General features: G+C 44.2%; 1 protein-coding gene across 2 annotated transcripts; it reads left to right on the forward strand.

The window, feature by feature from the left end:
• On the forward strand, positions 1-15,949 carry uqcrb (ubiquinol-cytochrome c reductase binding protein). 2 transcript variants are annotated; one of them, XM_067979170.1, is made up of 4 exons: positions 1-101; positions 7,420-7,491; positions 14,530-14,696; positions 15,865-15,949. In XM_067979170.1, the coding sequence occupies exons 1-4, from the start codon at positions 83-85 to the stop codon at positions 15,940-15,942; spliced, it is 336 nt and encodes a 111-aa protein (XP_067835271.1). In that variant the 5' UTR covers positions 1-82; the 3' UTR covers positions 15,943-15,949. The 2 variants fall into 2 exon arrangements, with proteins under 2 accessions (XP_067835271.1, XP_067835274.1); XM_067979173.1 differs by lacking the exon at positions 1-101 and adding an exon at positions 139-158.
• The last annotated feature ends 1,714 nt before the right edge of the window (positions 15,950-17,663 follow it).

Genomic DNA, 17,663 nt, shown 5'->3' on the forward strand with positions numbered 1-17,663 from the left:
TGACATTCTATCCCCGGCTCGTGCTTTTTGAGGACGTCACACGCTGATCGCGGTTGCACCGCGCTGCACGCTGGGCAGGAAGATGGCGGCGCGAGCTCCAGGTGAGGAGCGGCCGGAGTTGGAGTGAGGGGCGATCGTTTTATAACCGCCGCCTCGCTGTGAGTGGGAGGAGGCGCGGGAGGGTTTGGGTTGTCGTAAAACCAGCAACGGGCCCCGCTGTGGCTTTCGTTGCTGTTGGACGCTGCACCGCTGGTGATTGGCCGGCCCTGACCTTCGGGTGTCCCTGAAGGGATTGGTTGGGGTGGTGGGAGCCGCCAAGCGTCAGGGAGGCGATCCGCAGCCTGGAGACCCACCCCACCGTTTAGCGGCTGGCTGAGGTCCAGCCCGGGACGGTGACTACTCTAGGGGAGTAGGGAAGGAGTGGGTGTTCTAGGGGAAGGAGTGGGTGTTCCACCGCCGCTTTGAGGCCTGTGGGTCTATGACATTGAGATCCAGCGGTGGAGAGGAAAGGAAGAACATGTTTGTTTACAGTGCCTCTCGTACTCAGGGTGACCCGAGCGGAATCCAGAACAAAAAGAGCGTAAAGACGTGTCCAATTTTAAACGGAGTGACTATTGACATTTTCATCACGATGTCTATTGACCAGTGACAAATCCCCAGGATCTGATGGTTTCCACCCCAGGGTTTTAAAGAAAGTACGAGAGGAAATTGCAGATGCTTTAGCTATAATCTTCCACAGGTCTCTCGATTCACGAATTGTAGCTTTTGTATTGGAAAATTGCAAATGTAACAATTATTTAAGAAAGGTGAGAGGGAAACCAGGAAATTGTAGACCTGTTAGTCCAACATCTGTTGTAGGGAAGTTATTGGAATCTATAATTAAGGACAGAGTAACTGGCCACTTAAAGTAATTTGAGCCAACATGGATCTGTAAAGGGTAGGTCATGTTTAATAAACCTAATTGAATTTTTTGAGGAAGTAACTAAAGTAGCAGACAGGGGATTGTCTGTGGATATAGTTTATATGGACTTCCAGAAGGCATTCAATAAGGTTCCATGCAAGAGACTGTTAACTAAAATTAAAGCTCATGGAATCACCCATTCTGGATGGGATCCATCCTAGGTTGCTGAGGGAAGCAAGGGTGGAGATAGCAGAAGCTCTGACTACAATCTTTCAATCTTCCTTGGATATGGGAGTGCTGCCAGAGGACTGGAGAATTGCAAATGTCTGTTATGTGGTACGTTATCAAATGCCTTTTGAAAGTCTATATATACAAATTCAAAAGAGGGGGGTGGGGGAAAACGATAAATCTGGTAACTGCAGGCCAGTCTAAGGTGGAAAAACTTTTTTTTTTATTCGTTCATGGGATGTGGGTGTCGCTGGTGACTGCTAGAGACCATTGTCAAAATTAATTCTCACTTGAAGAAGCATAGGTTAATAAGGGACGGCCAGCACTGATTTGTTAATGGCAAATCGTGTCTGACTAACCTGATTAAGTTCTTTGATGAATTAACAGAGGGTTGATGAAGGTAATAAGGTAGATGTATATATGGACTTACAAAAGGAATTTGATAAAGTACCACTAAGAGACTTATTTGGAAAGTAGAAGCACATGGGATTAAAGGGACAGTGGTAACTTGGGTACATAATTGGCTCAAGGATAGGAGGCAGGGAGTAGTGGTGAACGGATGTTTTTCTGACTGGAGAGAAATCTGCAGTGGGGCCCTCCAGGGATCGGTATTAGGACCATTGCTTTTCTTATATATAAATGACTTGGACTTGGGCATAGGGAGTACAATTTTGAAGTTTGTGGATGATACAAAACTTGGCAACGTAGTAAATAGTGAGCAGGCTAATAGACTTCAGGAGGACATAGACTGGTGAAATGGGCAGTCACATGGCAGATGCAGTTTAATGCGGATAAGTGTGAAGTGATGCACTTTGGGAGGAACAACATGGAGAGGCAGTATAATCTAAATGATACTATTTTGAGGGGGTGCAAGAGCAGAGGGACCTGGGGTGCATATTCACCAATCTTTGAAGGTGGTAGGGCAAGTTGATAAGGCGGTTAAGAAAGCGTTTGGGATACTTGACTAAATAAATAGGGGCATTGAATACAAAAACAAGGAAGTCATGCCAAACCTTTACAAATCTCTGGTTAGGCCTCAGCTGGAGTATTATGTATAATTCTGGACATATCACTTAAGGAAGGATGTCAAGGTCTTGGAGAGGGTACGAGGAGGTTTACCAGGATGACATCAAAGATGAGGGACTTTAGTTATGTGGAGATTGGCGAAGCTGGGATTGTTTTCCTAAGAGCAGGGAAGGTTAAGGGGAGACCTAAAAGAGGCATTCAAAATTATGAGGGGTTTTGATAGAATAAGTAGGGAAAAACTGTTTCCTTTGACAAGTGGGTCGGTAACCAGAGGTTATAGATTTAAAATAATTGGCAAAAGAAGTAGAGGGGAAATGAGGAGAATTTTTTTCACACAGAGGGTTGTTAATATCTGGAATGCAGTAATGGATGCAGATTTCATAGGAAATTTCAAAAGGCAATTGGATAGGTACTTGAAGAGGACTCATTTTTCAGGGTTATGGGGAAAAAGCTGGGATGTGGGACTAAATGTAGCAGCTCTTTCAAAGTACCTGCCAGGCGCAATGGGCTGAATAGCCTTCTGTACTGTGTGATTCTATGAATTGAAGGCAAATTATTGACCTTGTTAGGCAGTAGAAGACAGAGCTGGGAAAATGGGTATGTACTTGAATTGGACGGAAGTGACTTACGGGGTCCCACAAGGATCTGTGCTAGGACCTTAACTATTCACTATATTAATGACTTAGATAACTCAATAGAGAGCCATATATCCAAGTTTGCTGATAGCACAAAGATTGGTGGCATAGTAAGTAGTGTAGATGGGAGCATAAAGTTACAAAGAGACATTGATAGATTAAGAGTGGCAGATGGATTTCAATGCAGGTAAGTGTGAGGTCATTCATTTTGGACCATAAAAGGAAGGATCTGAGTATTTTTTAAATGGTGAAAAGCTAGGAACGGTGAAGGTTCAAAGAGATTTTAGGGTCCATGTACACAGATCACTAAAATGTAGAGGTCAGTTACAAAAAAATCAAAAAGTCTAATGGAATGTTAGCCTTTATATCTTGAGGGCTAGAATATAAAGGAGAGGAAGTTTTGCTACAGCTGTACAAAGCCCTGGTTAGACCACATCTGGAGTACTGTGTACAGTTCTGGGCACCACACCTTAAAAAGAATATGTTGGCCATGGAAGAAGTGCAGCGTAGATTCACCAGAATGTTACCAGGGCTCCAAGGGTTAAATTATGAAGAGAGTATCCCCTGGAATATAGAAGGTAGAAGGGTGATTTAATTGCCAATCGGCCCCTCGAGCCTGCTCCGCCATTTAATAAGATCATGGCTGATCTGATCCTAACCTCAAATTTAAACTCATGTCCAATTTCCTGCCCGCTCCCCGTAACCCCTAATTCCCTTTACTTCTAGGAAACTGTCTATTTCTGTTTTAAATTTATTTAATGATGTAGCTTCCACAGCTTCCTGGGACAGCAAATTCCACAGACCTACTACCCTCTGAGTGAAGAAGTTTCTCCTCATCTCAGTTTTGAAAGAGCAGCCCCTTATTCTAAGATTATGCCCCCTAGTTCTAGTTTCACCCATCCTTGGGAACATCCTTACCGCATCCACCCGATCAAGCCCCTTCACGATCTTATATGTTTCAATAAGATTGCCTCTCATTCTTCTGAACTCCAATGAGTAGAGTCCCAATCTACTCAACCTCTCCTCATATGTCCGCCCCCTCATCCCCAGGATTAACCAAGTGAACCTTCTTTGTACTGCCTCGAGAGCAAGTATGTCTTTTCTTAAGTATGGACACCAAAACTGTATGCAGTATTCCAGGTGCGGTCTCACCAATACCTTATATAACTGCAGCAATACCTCCCTGTTTTTATATTCTATCCCCCTAGCAATAAAAGCCAACATTCCGTTGGCCTTCTTGATCACCTGCTGCACCTGCATACTAACTTTTTGATTTTCTTGCACTAGGACCCCCAGATCCCTTTGTACTGCAGTACTTTCCAGTTTCTCGCCATTAAGATAATAACTTGCTCTCTGATTTTTCCTGCCAAAGTGCATAACCTCACATTTTCCAATATTGTATTGCATCTGCCAAATCTCCGCCCACTCTCCCAGCCTGTCTATATCCCCTTGTAGGTTTTTTTATGTCCTCCTCACTCTCTACTTTCCCTCCTATCTTTATCATCTGCAAACTTTGATATGTTACACTCGGTCCCCTCCTCCAAATCGTTAATATAGATTGTAAAGAGTTGGGGACCCAGCACCGACCCCTGCAGAACACCACTGGCTACTGGTTGCCAGTCCGAGAATGAACCATTTATCCCAACTCTCTGCTTCCTGTTAGATAACCAATCCTCCACCCATGCCAGAATATTACCCCCAATCCAGTCATTCTTTATCTTGAGCAATAATCTTTTATGTGGCACCTTGTCGAATGCCTTCTGGAAGTCTAAATGCACTACATCCACTGGTTCCCCTTTATCCACCCTGTACTTTATGTCCTCAAAGAACTCAACCAAATTTGTCAGACATGACTTCCCCTTCGTAAAGCCATGCTGACTTTGTCCTATGAAATTATGTTTATCCAAATGTTCCGCTACTGTCTCCTTAATAATAGACTCCAAAATTTTACCCACCACAGATGTTAGGCTAACTGGTCTATAATTTCCAGCCTTCTGCCTACTACCCTTTTTAAATAAGGGTGTTACATTAGCAGCTTTCCAATCTGCCAGGACCTTTGCCGAGTCCAGAGAATTTTGGAAAATTATTACCAAAGCATCCACAATCCCCACTGCCACTTCCCTCAAGACCCTGGGATGTAAGCCATCAGGTCCAGGGGATTTATCTGCCTTGAGTCCCATTAATTTACTGAGTACCAATCCCTTAGTGATTTTAATCGTATTTAGCTCCCCCCGCCCCCCCACTAGAGCCCCCTGCTTGTCCAGTGTTGGGATATTCTTAGTGTCCTCTACCGTAAAGACTGAAACAAAATATTTGTTCAGCATTTTTGCCATCTCCATGTTTCCCACCATTAATTTCCCGGTCTCATCCTCTAAAGGACCTACGTTTGCCTTAGCCACCCTTTTTCTTTTTATATAACTGTAGAAACTCTTGCTATCTGTTTTTATATTTTTTGCTAATTTATTTTCATAATCTATCTTCCCTTTCTTAATCAATCCTTTAGTTACTTTTTGCTGTCTTTTGAAGACTTCCCAATCTTCTATCCTCCCACTAAGTTTGGCTACCTTATATGTCCTTGTTTTTAGTCGGATACTATCCTTAATTTCTTTACTTAGCCACGGATGGCTGTCATTTCTTTTATACCCTTTTTTCCTCAGTGGAATATATATTTTTTGAAAGTTGTAAAATAACTCCTTGAATGAACACCACTGCTCATGTACCGTCTTACCCTTTAATCTATTTTCCCAGTCCACTTTGATAGAGGTTTTTAGGATTTTGAAAGGAATTGATAGGGTAGATAGAGAGAAACTTTTTCTGCTGGTGGGGGAGTCTAGGACAAGGAGACACATCCTTAAAATCAAAGCCAGGCTATTCAGGAGAGAAGTTAGGAAACACTTCTTCACGCAAAGGGTGGTAGAAGTATGGAACTCCCACAAAAAGCAGTAGATGCTAGATCAATTAATTTTAAATCTGAGATCGATAGGTTTTTGCTAGCCAAGGATATTGAGGGAAATGGAGCCAAGGTGGGTAAATGGAGTTAGGCTACAGATCAGCCATGATCTCATTGAATGGAGGAATAGGCACGAGGGGCTGAATGGCCTACCCCTGTTCCTATGACATCATCGATTTTATGTCACAGTGACGATTGACACCCTGCGATTTAGGGCTAGAAACCATTATGAGTTGTGAATAGCAGAAACCGATGTTGGCAACGCAACTAGGTGGTCCATCTTAAAATTAGAGCTAGGCCATTTAGGAGAGAAATCAGAAGGGTGCAAAGGGTAGTGGAAATCTGGAATTTTCTCCCCTCAAAAGGCTGTGCATACTGGGTCAATTGAAATTTTCAAGACAGATCCATAGATTTTTGTTAGATTAGGATATCAAGGGATATGGAGCAAAGGCAGGTAAATGGAATTGAGGTACAGATCAACCATGATCTTATTGAATGGCGAAGGAGGCTCGAGGGGCTGAATGGCCTACTCCTGTTCCTAAGTACCTTTCATTCTGGACAACTCTTAACTGCACAAATTGACCTCCTGAATCTTACCTTCCAGTCTCCTGGTTAAAACCTGACTGGGTGCCCTGTGTCTCTTCTCATCTCTCCCTGCATTCTCCAGGAGGAGGGCTGGGGTCTTTGACTCCCTCATTCATGGATCTGTCTGTGGGCCTGCCACCTAAACCGACTACCCCCACTCCCAAGAGTATATTCTCAGCAGATGCCTCATGTTGGGCTCACAAATAGAATCATAAAAGTTGTGGATGTTTTGCTAGGTCATCTGAGACATAAAGAATTGCTTACTATTTCCAGTCACTGTGTCAACCTCTAGTGTTAATACCTCATACCTTCCCTCTGTCTTAGAAGCTGCAGCCTGTGGCTTTTTAAACCTGAGAGAAAGAAAGGCTGCATTTATATAGTGGCTTTCACAACCTCAGGATGTCCCAAAGAGCTTTGCAGCCAATTAAGTATGTTTTGAAGTGTAGTCACTGTGGTAATGTAGGAAATAACAATGTGATAATGGCCAGATAATTTTTTTTAAGTGGCGTTGGTTGAGAGATAAATATTGGCCAGGACACAGGGGTGAGCTCCCCATGCACTTCTTCAAAATAGTGCCATGGGATCTTTTACGTCCACCTGAAGAGGGCAAACGGGGCATCAGTTTAATATCTCATCCGAAAGATGGGTCCTCCAACAATGCAGCACTCCCTCAGTACTGCACTGGAATGTCAACCTAGATTTTGTGCTGAAGTTCCTGGAGTGGGACTTGAACCCACAACCTTCTGGTTCAGAGGCGAGAGTGCTAACCACTTACCCACAGCTGACACCTAAATGCACTTGATTTTAAAACACAATGTTTAAGCATAACTCATTCTCAGATCCGTTCCATGAAAAAATGTGATCAAAAATCTCAAGCTAACAGTAATAAATACAGCCTTGCCGGTCGGTATTGATCAAATCCCATGAACAAAATTTTAAAAAGGAAGTCTGCTTAGGTGATTTTCCTCCAGTGAATATTTCTGTGTATATTGAGCATAAATCAAAGAATTAGGAACATCTTACCTAAATTAGGTCTTCTAATTTGGAGTTTTCCTGCTGTAGGAGAGTAACGTGTTTTGTATTTTTTCCTTTAGTCAATACAACAAGCCGTTTGCTTCAGAGCTTACAAAAATGGTACTATAATGCTGCAGGTTTCAACAAATTTGGTAAGTTTGTGTTTATATTCTCCTTGACTCCGCTTTTCTTCCATATTTTCTTTTTCATTCTTGGGATATGAGTGTCACTGGCATGGGCGGCATTTATTGCCCATCCCTAGTAGCTCTGGAGAAGGTGGTGATGGGCCTTCTTGACCCGCTGTTCGTCAGTGTGGTGAAGTTGCTCTGACAATGCTGTTAGGTAGGGAGTTCCAAGATTTTGACCCAGCGATGATTAAGAAATGGCTGTTATATGTCCAAGTCAGGGTGGTAACTTGGAGGTGACGGTGTTCCCATGCACCTGCACCCCTTCTCCTTCTTGGTGGAAATCACAGGTTTCAGAGGTGCTGACGAAGAAATCTTGGTGAGTTGCTCAGTGCATTCTGTAGCTAGAACACACCGCAGCCACAGTACGCCAGTAGTTGAGGGGGTGGATGTTGAAGCTGGTGGATGATGTGCCAATCAAGCAGACTGTTTTGTTCTGAATGGTGTTGAGCTTCTTGAGTGTTGTTGCAGCTGCACCCATCCAGTCAACTGGAGAGTATTCCATCACACTCCTGACCTTGCGCCTTGTAGATGGTAGAGAGTTTCCAAGTTTGCTGACGACATAAAACTAGGTGGGATTGTGAGTTGTGAGGAGGATGCAAAGAGGCTTCAAGGCAATTTAGACCAGTTTAGAGTGGGCAAATACATGGCAGATGCAGTATAATGTGGATAAATGCGAAGTTATCCACTTCAGAAGGAAAAACAGAAAGGCAGAGTATTATTTAAATGGTGATAGATTGGGAAATGTTGATGTACAAAGGGACCTGGGTGTCCCTTGTACAACAGTCACTGAAAGCAAACATGCAGGTGCAGCAAGCAGTTAGGAAGGCAAATGGTATGTTGGCCTTCAATGCAAGAGGATTTGAGTACAGGAACAAGGATGTCTTACTGCAGTTATACAGGGCCTTGGTAAGACTACACCTGGAGTATTGTGTGCAGTTTTGGTCTCCTTACCTAAGAAAGGATATGCTTACCATAGAGGGAGTGCAGCGAAGTTTCACCAGTCTGATTTCTGGGATGGCAGGACTGTTGTATGCGGAGAGATTGGGTCGACTTGGCCTGTATTCACTCGTTTAGAAGAATGAGAGGGGATCTCATTGAAACACATAAAATTCTGACAGGGTAGACAGGCTGGATGCAGGGAGGATGTTTCCTCTGGCTGGGGGGTCCAGAACGAGGGGTCACAGTCTCAGGACACGGGGTAGGACATTTAGGACTGAGATGAGGAGAAATTTCCTCACTCAGGGTGGTGAACCTGTGGAATTCTCTACCACAGAAGGCTGTGGAGGCCAAGTCACTGAATATATTTAAGAACGAGCTAGAAAGATTTCTAGACACAAAAGGCATCAAGGGGTATGGGGAGAGAGCGGGAATATGGTATTGAGAGAGAGGATCAGCCATGATCATATTGAATGGCGGAGCAGGCTCGAACGGCCAAATGGCCTTCTGCTCCTATTTTCTACGTGTCTATGTTTCATTGGAGAGGCTCTGAGGACTTGGGTGGTGAGCCACTCACTGCAGAATACCCAGCCTCTTACCTGCTCTAGTAGCCATTGCATTTATGTGGCTGGTCCTGTTCTGGTTAATGGTGACCCACAGGATGTTGGTGATGAGGTATTCAGTGATGGTGCTGCCATTGAATCATGGGGATATGATTAAGCTCTCCAGTTGGAAATGGTAATTGCCTGGTACTTGTGTGGTGCAAATGTTACTTGCCACTTAATCAGCCCAAGTCTGGATATTGTCCAGTCTTGTTGCATGCGGGCAAGGACTGCTTCATTATCTGAGGAATTGCAAATGGAGCTGAATGCTGTGCAATCATCAGCGAACTATCCCACTTCTGACTTTATAATGGAGGGAAAGTCATTGATGAAGCAGCTGAAGTTAGTTCAGCCTAGGATGCTGCCCTGAGGAATTCCTGCAGCGATGTCCTGGAGTTGAGATGATTGGCCTTCAACAACCGCAACCATCTTCCTTTGTGCCAGGTGTAACTCCAGATACTGGAGAGTTTTCTCTCTGATCCCCATTGACCTTTTACTAGGGCTTCTTGGTGCCACACTCGGGCGTACGCTGCTTTGATGTGAAGGGTAGTCACTCTCGCCTCACCTCTGGATTTCAGCTCTTGTGTACATGTTTGAACCAAAGCTGTAAGCAGGTCTGGAGCCGAGTAGTCCTGGCGGAACCCAAACTGAGCATTGGTGAACAGATTATTGGTGAACAAGTGCTGCTTGATAGTACTGTTGACAATTCCTTCCATCACTTTGCTGATGGTTGAGAGTACACAGATAGGGTAGTATTTAGCTGAGTCTTTATACGAACCTTTATAAAACACTGGTTTGGCCACAACTGGAGTATTGTGTCCAGTTCTGGGCACCACACTTTAGGAAGGATGTGAAAGCCTTAGAGAGGGTGCAGAAAAGATTTACTAGAATGGTTCCAAGGATGATTGACTTCAGTTACTTGGATAAGCTAGGGTTGTTCTCCTTAGAGCAGAGAAGGTTGAGAGGAGATTTGATAGAGGTGTTCAAAATCATGAGGGGTCTAGACAGAGTAGATAGAGAGAAGCTGTTCCCTTTGGCAGAAGGGTCGAGAACCAGATTTAAGGTAATTGGCAAAAGAACCGAAGGCAACATGAGGAAAAACTGTTTTATGCAGCGAGTGGTTAGGATATGGAATGTGCTGCCTGAAAGGTGGTGGAGGCAGATTCAATTGTGGCTTTCAAAAGGGAATTGGATAAATACTTGAAGGAAAAAAATTTGCATGACTATGGGGCTAGGGCGGGTGAGTGGGACTAACTGGATTGCTCTTGCATAGAGCCGGTACGGGCTCGACGGGCCGAATAGCCTCCTTCTGTGCTGTAACCATTCTATGATTCTCTGAGTCCTGTTTTTAATGGACAGGATATACCTGGGCAGTTTTCCAAATTTTTGTTGGGTAGATGCCAATGTTGTAGCTGTACTGGAACAGCATGGCTAGAGGCACGGCTAGTTCTGGAGCACAGGTCTTCAGCACAGCAGCCGGGATGTTGTCGGGGCCCGTAGCCTTTGGTGTGTCCAGTGCACCCAGCCGTTTCTTGATGTCATGTGGAGTGAGTCGAATTGCCTGAAGTGGTGACCTCCAGAGGAGGAAGAAAAGGATCATCTCTTCGACTCGGTGCTTCTGAAGGTGGTTGCAAATGCTTCAGCCTTGTCTTTTGCACTCATGTTTTGGATGGGGATCTTCATGGAACCCCCTCCTCCCATTCGTTGCTTAATTGTACGCCACCATTCGTGACTGGATGTGGCAGGACTACGGAGCTTTGACATCATTAAATAAATTAGCTACATCATTAAATAAATTTAAAACAGAAATCAACAGTTTCCTAGAAGTAAAGGGAATTAGGGGTTACGGGGAGCGGGCAGGAAATTGGACATGAATTTAGATTTGAGGTTAGGATCAAATCAGCCATGATCTTATTGAATGGCGGAGCAGGCTCGAGGGGCCTACTCCTGCTCCTATTTCTTATGTTCTTATGATTCGTTGGTTCTCTTACCTCTGGCTAGCCCATGCAGCTTCTGCTATTTAGCATTCATGTAGTCCTGTGTTGTAGCTTCACCAAGTTGACACTTCATTTTCAGGTATGCCTGGTGCTGCCTCCGGCATGCTCTTCCACACTCTTCATTGAACCAGGATTGGTTCATCTGGTTTGATGGTGATGGAAGAGTGAGGAATATGCCGGACCATGAGGTTACAGATTGTGGCGGAATACAATTTTTCTGCTGCTGATGGCTAATAGTGCCTCATGAGTGCCCAGCTTTGAGCTGCTAGATCTGTTCTTAATATATCCCACTTAGCACTGAAGTTGTGCCATACGACACGATGGAGGGTGTCCTCAGTGTGAAGATGGGACTTAGTCTCTACAAAGACTGGTCACTCCTACCATGGACAGACACATCTGCGACATGTAGATTGGTGAGGACGAGGTCAAGTAGGATATTCCCCCGTGTTGGTTTTCTCACCACCTGAGCTATGTCCTTCAGGACTAACCCAGCTCGGTGAGTGGTAGTACTACTGAGCCACTCTTGGTGATGGACATTGAAGTCAGGCTTGTTGCTTGACTAATTTGTGGGACAAGACTCCCAGCTTTGGCACCAGTCGCCAGATGTTGGTGAGGAGAACTTTACAGGGTCAACTGGGTTGGGTGTGCCGTTGTAGTGTTTTTTTATTATTCGTTCATGGGATGTGGGCGTCGCTGGCGAGGTCGGCATTTATTGCCCATCCCTAATTGCCCTTGAGAAGGTGGTGGTGAGCCGCCTTCTTGAACCACTGCAGTCCATGTGGTGAAGGTTCTCCCACAGTGCTGTTAGGTAGGGAGTTCCAGGATTTTGACCCAGCGGCGATGAAGGAACGGTGATACGTTTCCAAGTCGGGATGGTGTGTGACTTGGAGGGGACCCTGCAGGTGGTGTTGTTCCCATGTACCTGCTGCTCTTGTCCTTCTATGTGGTAGAGGTCACGGGTTTGGGAGGTGCCGTCGAAGCAGCCTTGGTGAGTTGCTGCAGTGCATCCTGTGGATGGTACACACAGCAGCCACTGTGCGCCCGTGGTGGATGGGGTGCCAATCAAACGGGCTGCTTTGTCCTGGATGGTGTTGAGCTTCTTGAGTGTTGTTGGAGCTGCACTCATCCAGGCAAGTGGAGAGTATTCCATCACACTCCTGACTTGTGCCTTGTAGATGGTGGAAAGGCTTTGGGGAGTCAGGAGGTGAGTCACTCGCCACAGAAGACCCAGCCTCTGACCTGCTCTTGTAGCCACAGTATTTATATGGCTGGTCCAGTTAAGTTTCTGGTCAATGCTGACCCCCAGGATGTTGATGGTGGGGGAATTCGGCGATGGTAATGCCGTTAAATGTCATGGGGAGGTGGTTAGACACTCTCTTGTTGGAAATGGTCATTGCCTGGCACTTGTCTGGCGCGAATGTTACTTGCCACTTATGAGCTCAAGCCTGGATGTTGTCCAAGTCTTGCTGCATGCGGGCTCGGACTGCTTCGTTATTTGGGGTTGCGAATGGAACTGCACACTGTGCAATCGTCAGCGAACATCCCCATTTCTGACCTTATGATGGAGGGAAGGTCATTGATGAAGCAGCTGAAGATGGTTGTGCCTAGGACACTGCCCTGAGGAACTCCTGCAGCAATGCCCTGGGGCTGAGATGATTGGCCTCCAACAACCACCACCATCTTCCTTTGTGCTAGGTATGACTCCAGCCACTGGAGAGTTTTCCCCCTGATTCCCATTGACTTAAATTTTACTAGGGCTCCTTGGTGCCACACTTGGTCAAATGCTGCCTTGATGTCAAGGGCAGTCACTCTCACCTCACCTCTGGAATTCAGCTCTTTTGTCCATATTTGGATCAAGGCTGTAATGAGGTCTGGAGCCGAGTGGTCCTGGCGGAACCCAAACTGAGCATTGGTGAGTAAGTGCCGCTTGATAGCACTGTCGACGACACCTTCCATCACTTTGCTGATGACTGAGAGTAGACTGATGGGGCGGTAATTGGCCGGATTGGATTTGTCCTGCATTTTGTGGACAGGACATACCTGGGCAATTTTCCACATTGTCGGGTAGATGCCAGTGTTGTAGCTGTACTGGAACAACTTGGCTAGAGGCGCAGCTAGTTGTGGAGCACAAGTCTTCAGCACTACAGCCGGGATGTTGTTGGGGCCCGTAGCCTTTGCTGTATCCAGTGCACTCAGCCGTTTCTTGATATCACGTGGAGTGAATCGAATTGGAGAAGACTGGCTTCTGTGATGGTGGGGATATCAGGAGGAGGCCGAGATGGATCATCCACTCGGCACTTCTGGCTGAAGATAGTTGCAAATGCTTCAGCCTTGTTTTTTGCACTCACATGTTGGACTCTGCCATCATTGAGGATAGGGATGTTTGCAGAGCCTCGTCCTCCTGTTAGTTGTTTAATTGTCCATCACCATTCACGACTGGATGTGGCAGGACTGCAGAGCTTTGATCTGATCCGTTGGTTGTGGAATCGCTTAGCTCTGTCTATAGCATGTTGCTTCCGCTGTTTAGCATGCATATAGTCCTGAGTTGTAGCTTCACCAGGTTGGCACCTCATTTTTAGGCATGCCTGGTGCTGCTCCTGGCATGCTCTTCTACACTCCTCATTGAACCAGGGTTGATCGCCTGGCTTGTTGCTAATGGTAGAGTGAGGAATATGCCAATGTCTGTTCGATATCTAGGTAGCAGCCTAGTGGTCTGTTTGGTTTTATTCTTTGTGGCGGACTAGTACAACTGTGATTTGCTAGGCCGCTTCGGTGTGGACAGTTAAGAATCAACCATGTTGGTGTGGGACTGGAGTCACATATAGGCCAGACCGGGTAAGGAGGGCAGGTTTTCTTCACTAAGGGATATTAGTTAGTATTTTATGACAATCCAATAGCCTCATGGTCACCTTTTACTGATATCAGCTTTTTATTTCCAAATTCTGAAGCTACCATGGTGTGATTTGAACTTGTATTTTGTGGACTACTAGTCCAGTAACATAACCGTACCCTATAAATCCAAGTGTCAATTATGAGCAGCAATCTCTTCCTAGGCATCTGTCAGTATCCTTCCTAGCAACCATTAGGAGCAGTGGCAACCATTTGCTGTCTCTTCCTTTTTTTATTTGCTTACCCCTTTATGGATTTATATGGTTTCTACCATTGTTATGTTTCTTTAACCACCATTCTTCCCCCCCCCACCCCCCCCCACCCCAACCCCGGCCAAAAAAAATTAAAAGAAAGCAAAATCTGCTACTCAAAATAGTCTGCTGGAGAGCTGCCATGCCAGACAGAAAACACAACCCTTAAACATTCAATATTGGTTATGGCTTGCTTTCATTATGCATTACCCTTACTGGTCTTGCATAACAATCCTAGTTCAGTACTGGGTGCTTTCTTGTTCTAAGGAAGTAACATTCATGAAGTTACATTTTCTGAATTTACCACTAATGTGCTTTTGTGTCCAGGACTCATGCGGGATGACACACTGTATGAGAATGATGATGTGAAGGAGGCTGTGAGAAGGTTGCCTGAGAACCTTTACAATGAGAGAATTTTCCGCATGAAACGAGCTTTAGATTTGAGCCTGAAGCATCAAATCCTTCCAAAAGATTTGTGGACAAAATATGAGGAGGTAAGTGAAAAGCATTGGTGTTGACTTCTATAACAGTGAAAATATTTACTGCTATAGGGTTTTCTTTCCTGTTCCTCCTTTTCATTGCACTGATTTTTAAGAAACATAAGAAATAGAAGCAGGAGTAGGCCTTAGGCCCCTTGAGCCTTCTCCTCCATTCAATAAGATCATGGTTGATCTTTGGCCTCAACTCCACTTTCTTGCCCGATCCCCATATCCCTTGATTCCCCAGAATCCAAAAATCTGTCTATCTCTGCCTTGAATATACTCAATGACTCAGCACCCACAGCCCTCTGCGGTAGAGAATTCCAAAGATTCACAATCCTCTGAGTGAAGAAATTCCTCCTCATCTCAGTCTTAAATGGCCGACCCTTTATCCTGCGACTATGCCCCTTGTTCTAGACTCCAGCCAGGGGAAACAACCTCTCAGCATCTACCCTGTCAAGCCCCCTCATAATCTTATGTTTCAAAGAGATCTCCCCATGGCTGCGTCTCCCCAGTCATGCACGGTGCCTTGACTAAATGTGGACAGTTAACTTTAACCCAGGCATCTACCAAAAACCTCAAGCTGGTTGCTTAGATGTGCCCGTGAGCAATAGAGGCTGACTTGCCTCTCTGTCTCTGTCTCTCGCTAGCCTTTTCATGGAGAAAGGTCTGGGCTCCACCCTGCAGGAACTCATCACTGCATTAATTGCTGTAGAATTTATAGCACAGAAACAGGCCATTTGTCCCAACACGTTTATGCTCCACACGAGCATCCTCCCACCCCTTTTCATCTAACCCTATTTGCATATCCTTCTATTCCTTTCTCCTTCATGTGTTTATCTAGCTTCTCCTTAATAAATGCTATTCACCTCAACTACTTCTTGTGGTAGCGAGTTCCACATTCTAACTACTCTCTGGGTAAAGAAGTTTCTCCTGAATTCCCTATTAGATTTATTAGTGACTATCTTATATTTATGGCCCCTAGTTTTGGTCTCCCCCACTAGTGGAAACGTCTTCTCTACGTCTACCCTATCAAGTTCTTTTATTAAACATTCCTTAAATGGTAAAGATGTTCACATAAATGCTTCTGCTACTGTTGGATACTATGAGAATTATTTATTTTACATTTGTAAAATGTGCATTGTAGCCTGAATAGAACAGCTTTTTCTTTTTGGTTTTACAGGATGTATATTACCTAGAACCCTACCTTAAAGAAGTTATTAGTGAAAGAAAGGAGAAAGAAGAATGGAATAAGAAGTGATTTACTGGTTGAGTTCTTAATTTGGTATTTGATTCCCTGTTAATATCTAGCCATGTAAATTTAAAATGCATTCTATTGTTATTGGCCTTTAGCAGCAGCCGAGATAACAGATTCCCTTCTTGAAAAAAAAATTGCACTGTAAAACTGCAGAGAAGCAATTGGGCTGGAAATTGCACTGAGCGGCAAACCAACAATGCTCGCCGCTCCATAGATTTGTAGTAACTTGCCGCAGTCTTTACTGCGTCCACTTCCTCTAATAGGAAGCTGAGAAGAGCCCAACGTTAGTTCCAGTGAAGCTAGGATCCATGGAGAAGCAAGAGGATCGATCTCTCCCATCGACTAATCAAATTGCAGCATCCTTGAAAAGCTGTGAAGAGTCAAAACAAGCTGCCACATAAAATCCAGGAAGTGAAAGCTGCAACAATAAAATCATTTGTAAAAATAGTTATAGACAGCGAAAAAAAGGGTAAGAAATAATCTAATTAAATGAAAGAGATTGAAGGAAAAAGTAAAAAGAAAAATTTAATTTAAAAAAACATTTTTTTTGAATCAACCAAAAACTATTAAAATAAGGAGTAATGAGACTTCACACTTTTTAAAGTTAATTTTTATTTGTATGGCAGGCATTAAGACTTAGCGCACTGTTAAAACTTAGTTTAGTCCTGGTATATTTAAGTGTACCTTGTGGCAATATTAGTTACTTTCCAGTTGGACAGAAGAGCCAGTTGGCGCTGGTCCGTTGATTCTGTTGATTGCAGCTGGCGGTATCCCTTTAAGGCGAAGCTGACAGATCGCCGGCGAACCAGGAAGAGCAAGTTCCAGATTTCTACATTTGAGCATGCGTGAACATGCTCCTCGATATGGCCACTAACAACAGCTGTTGAGTTCACCGTTCTTTTTTTAAGCAATTTCCGGCCTAATGTGTTTTACTTGTATACTGAATTAATAGTTTAAAACTCATTTTCTGATCACTTCTGTGATGGGCAGTTTAACTCATGTAATTATGTAGATTTAAAAATAAATCACGAGTGAAATAAAGTTTTGCTCCTCATTTATATATGTTTGACTAATGGGTAATAAAGTAGCTTTCAGAAAGTAAACTTGTGTTACATTGCATAATTAGTATCTGCTCAAGTGTTAGAAAATATTGATGTACCAGTTAAAAAGATGCTTTTTAATGCAAAATTACAACTTGCATTTGTAGCCAAGTTACAGTTGTGCAGTATGTGCCAGCACAAATATTTCTCCCCACCTAATGTGGAAAGAAATCTTAATCTACAGATGCAACAGCGGCACTGCCATCTTGCTCAGGAATGATTTTGAATTTATTTTATGTTTTACGTTAGACATGTAGTCAGGAAACAGCTGTCAGTTTATTTCCAGCAAAGTACAGAATAATAAACTAAGAATCGCTATAATTTACACTTTAACCATTTAGTAAAGTACTTAATTTTTTTAAACAACTGGCAGATCTCCTGTGGCCATTGCTCGCCATGAGTTGGGAGTTTCATAAGAACAGGAGTGTTATGCCAAATAGTATTGCCAAGAATACTGATCGGGGTTGCCCTGGGAGTACTGGGAAGAGGGTTTGCCATACTGGGGTGGGTCTGAGTCTAGGAGTTCTTTGAGGGGTTTCTAAGGTTATGGAGTACTGGGAGGGAGGGCTTTGGTACACTGGAGAGGGTGGTTCTGGGATCTGCAAGAATTGGGAAGCGAAATCT

The sequence above is a fragment of the Heptranchias perlo genome, chromosome 3 (genome assembly GCF_035084215.1).
Source record: "Heptranchias perlo isolate sHepPer1 chromosome 3, sHepPer1.hap1, whole genome shotgun sequence".
Classification (NCBI taxonomy): Eukaryota; Metazoa; Chordata; class Chondrichthyes; order Hexanchiformes; family Hexanchidae; genus Heptranchias; species Heptranchias perlo.

Bases quoted from the DNA above. Each gene is read 5' to 3' on its own strand.
- uqcrb (XM_067979170.1), top strand. The intron at 7,492-14,529 runs GTAAGTTTGTGT...TTTTGTGTCCAG, and splicing joins TGCAGGTTTCAACAAATTTG to GACTCATGCGGGATGACACA. The intron at 14,697-15,864 runs GTAAGTGAAAAG...TTGGTTTTACAG, and splicing joins TGTGGACAAAATATGAGGAG to GATGTATATTACCTAGAACC.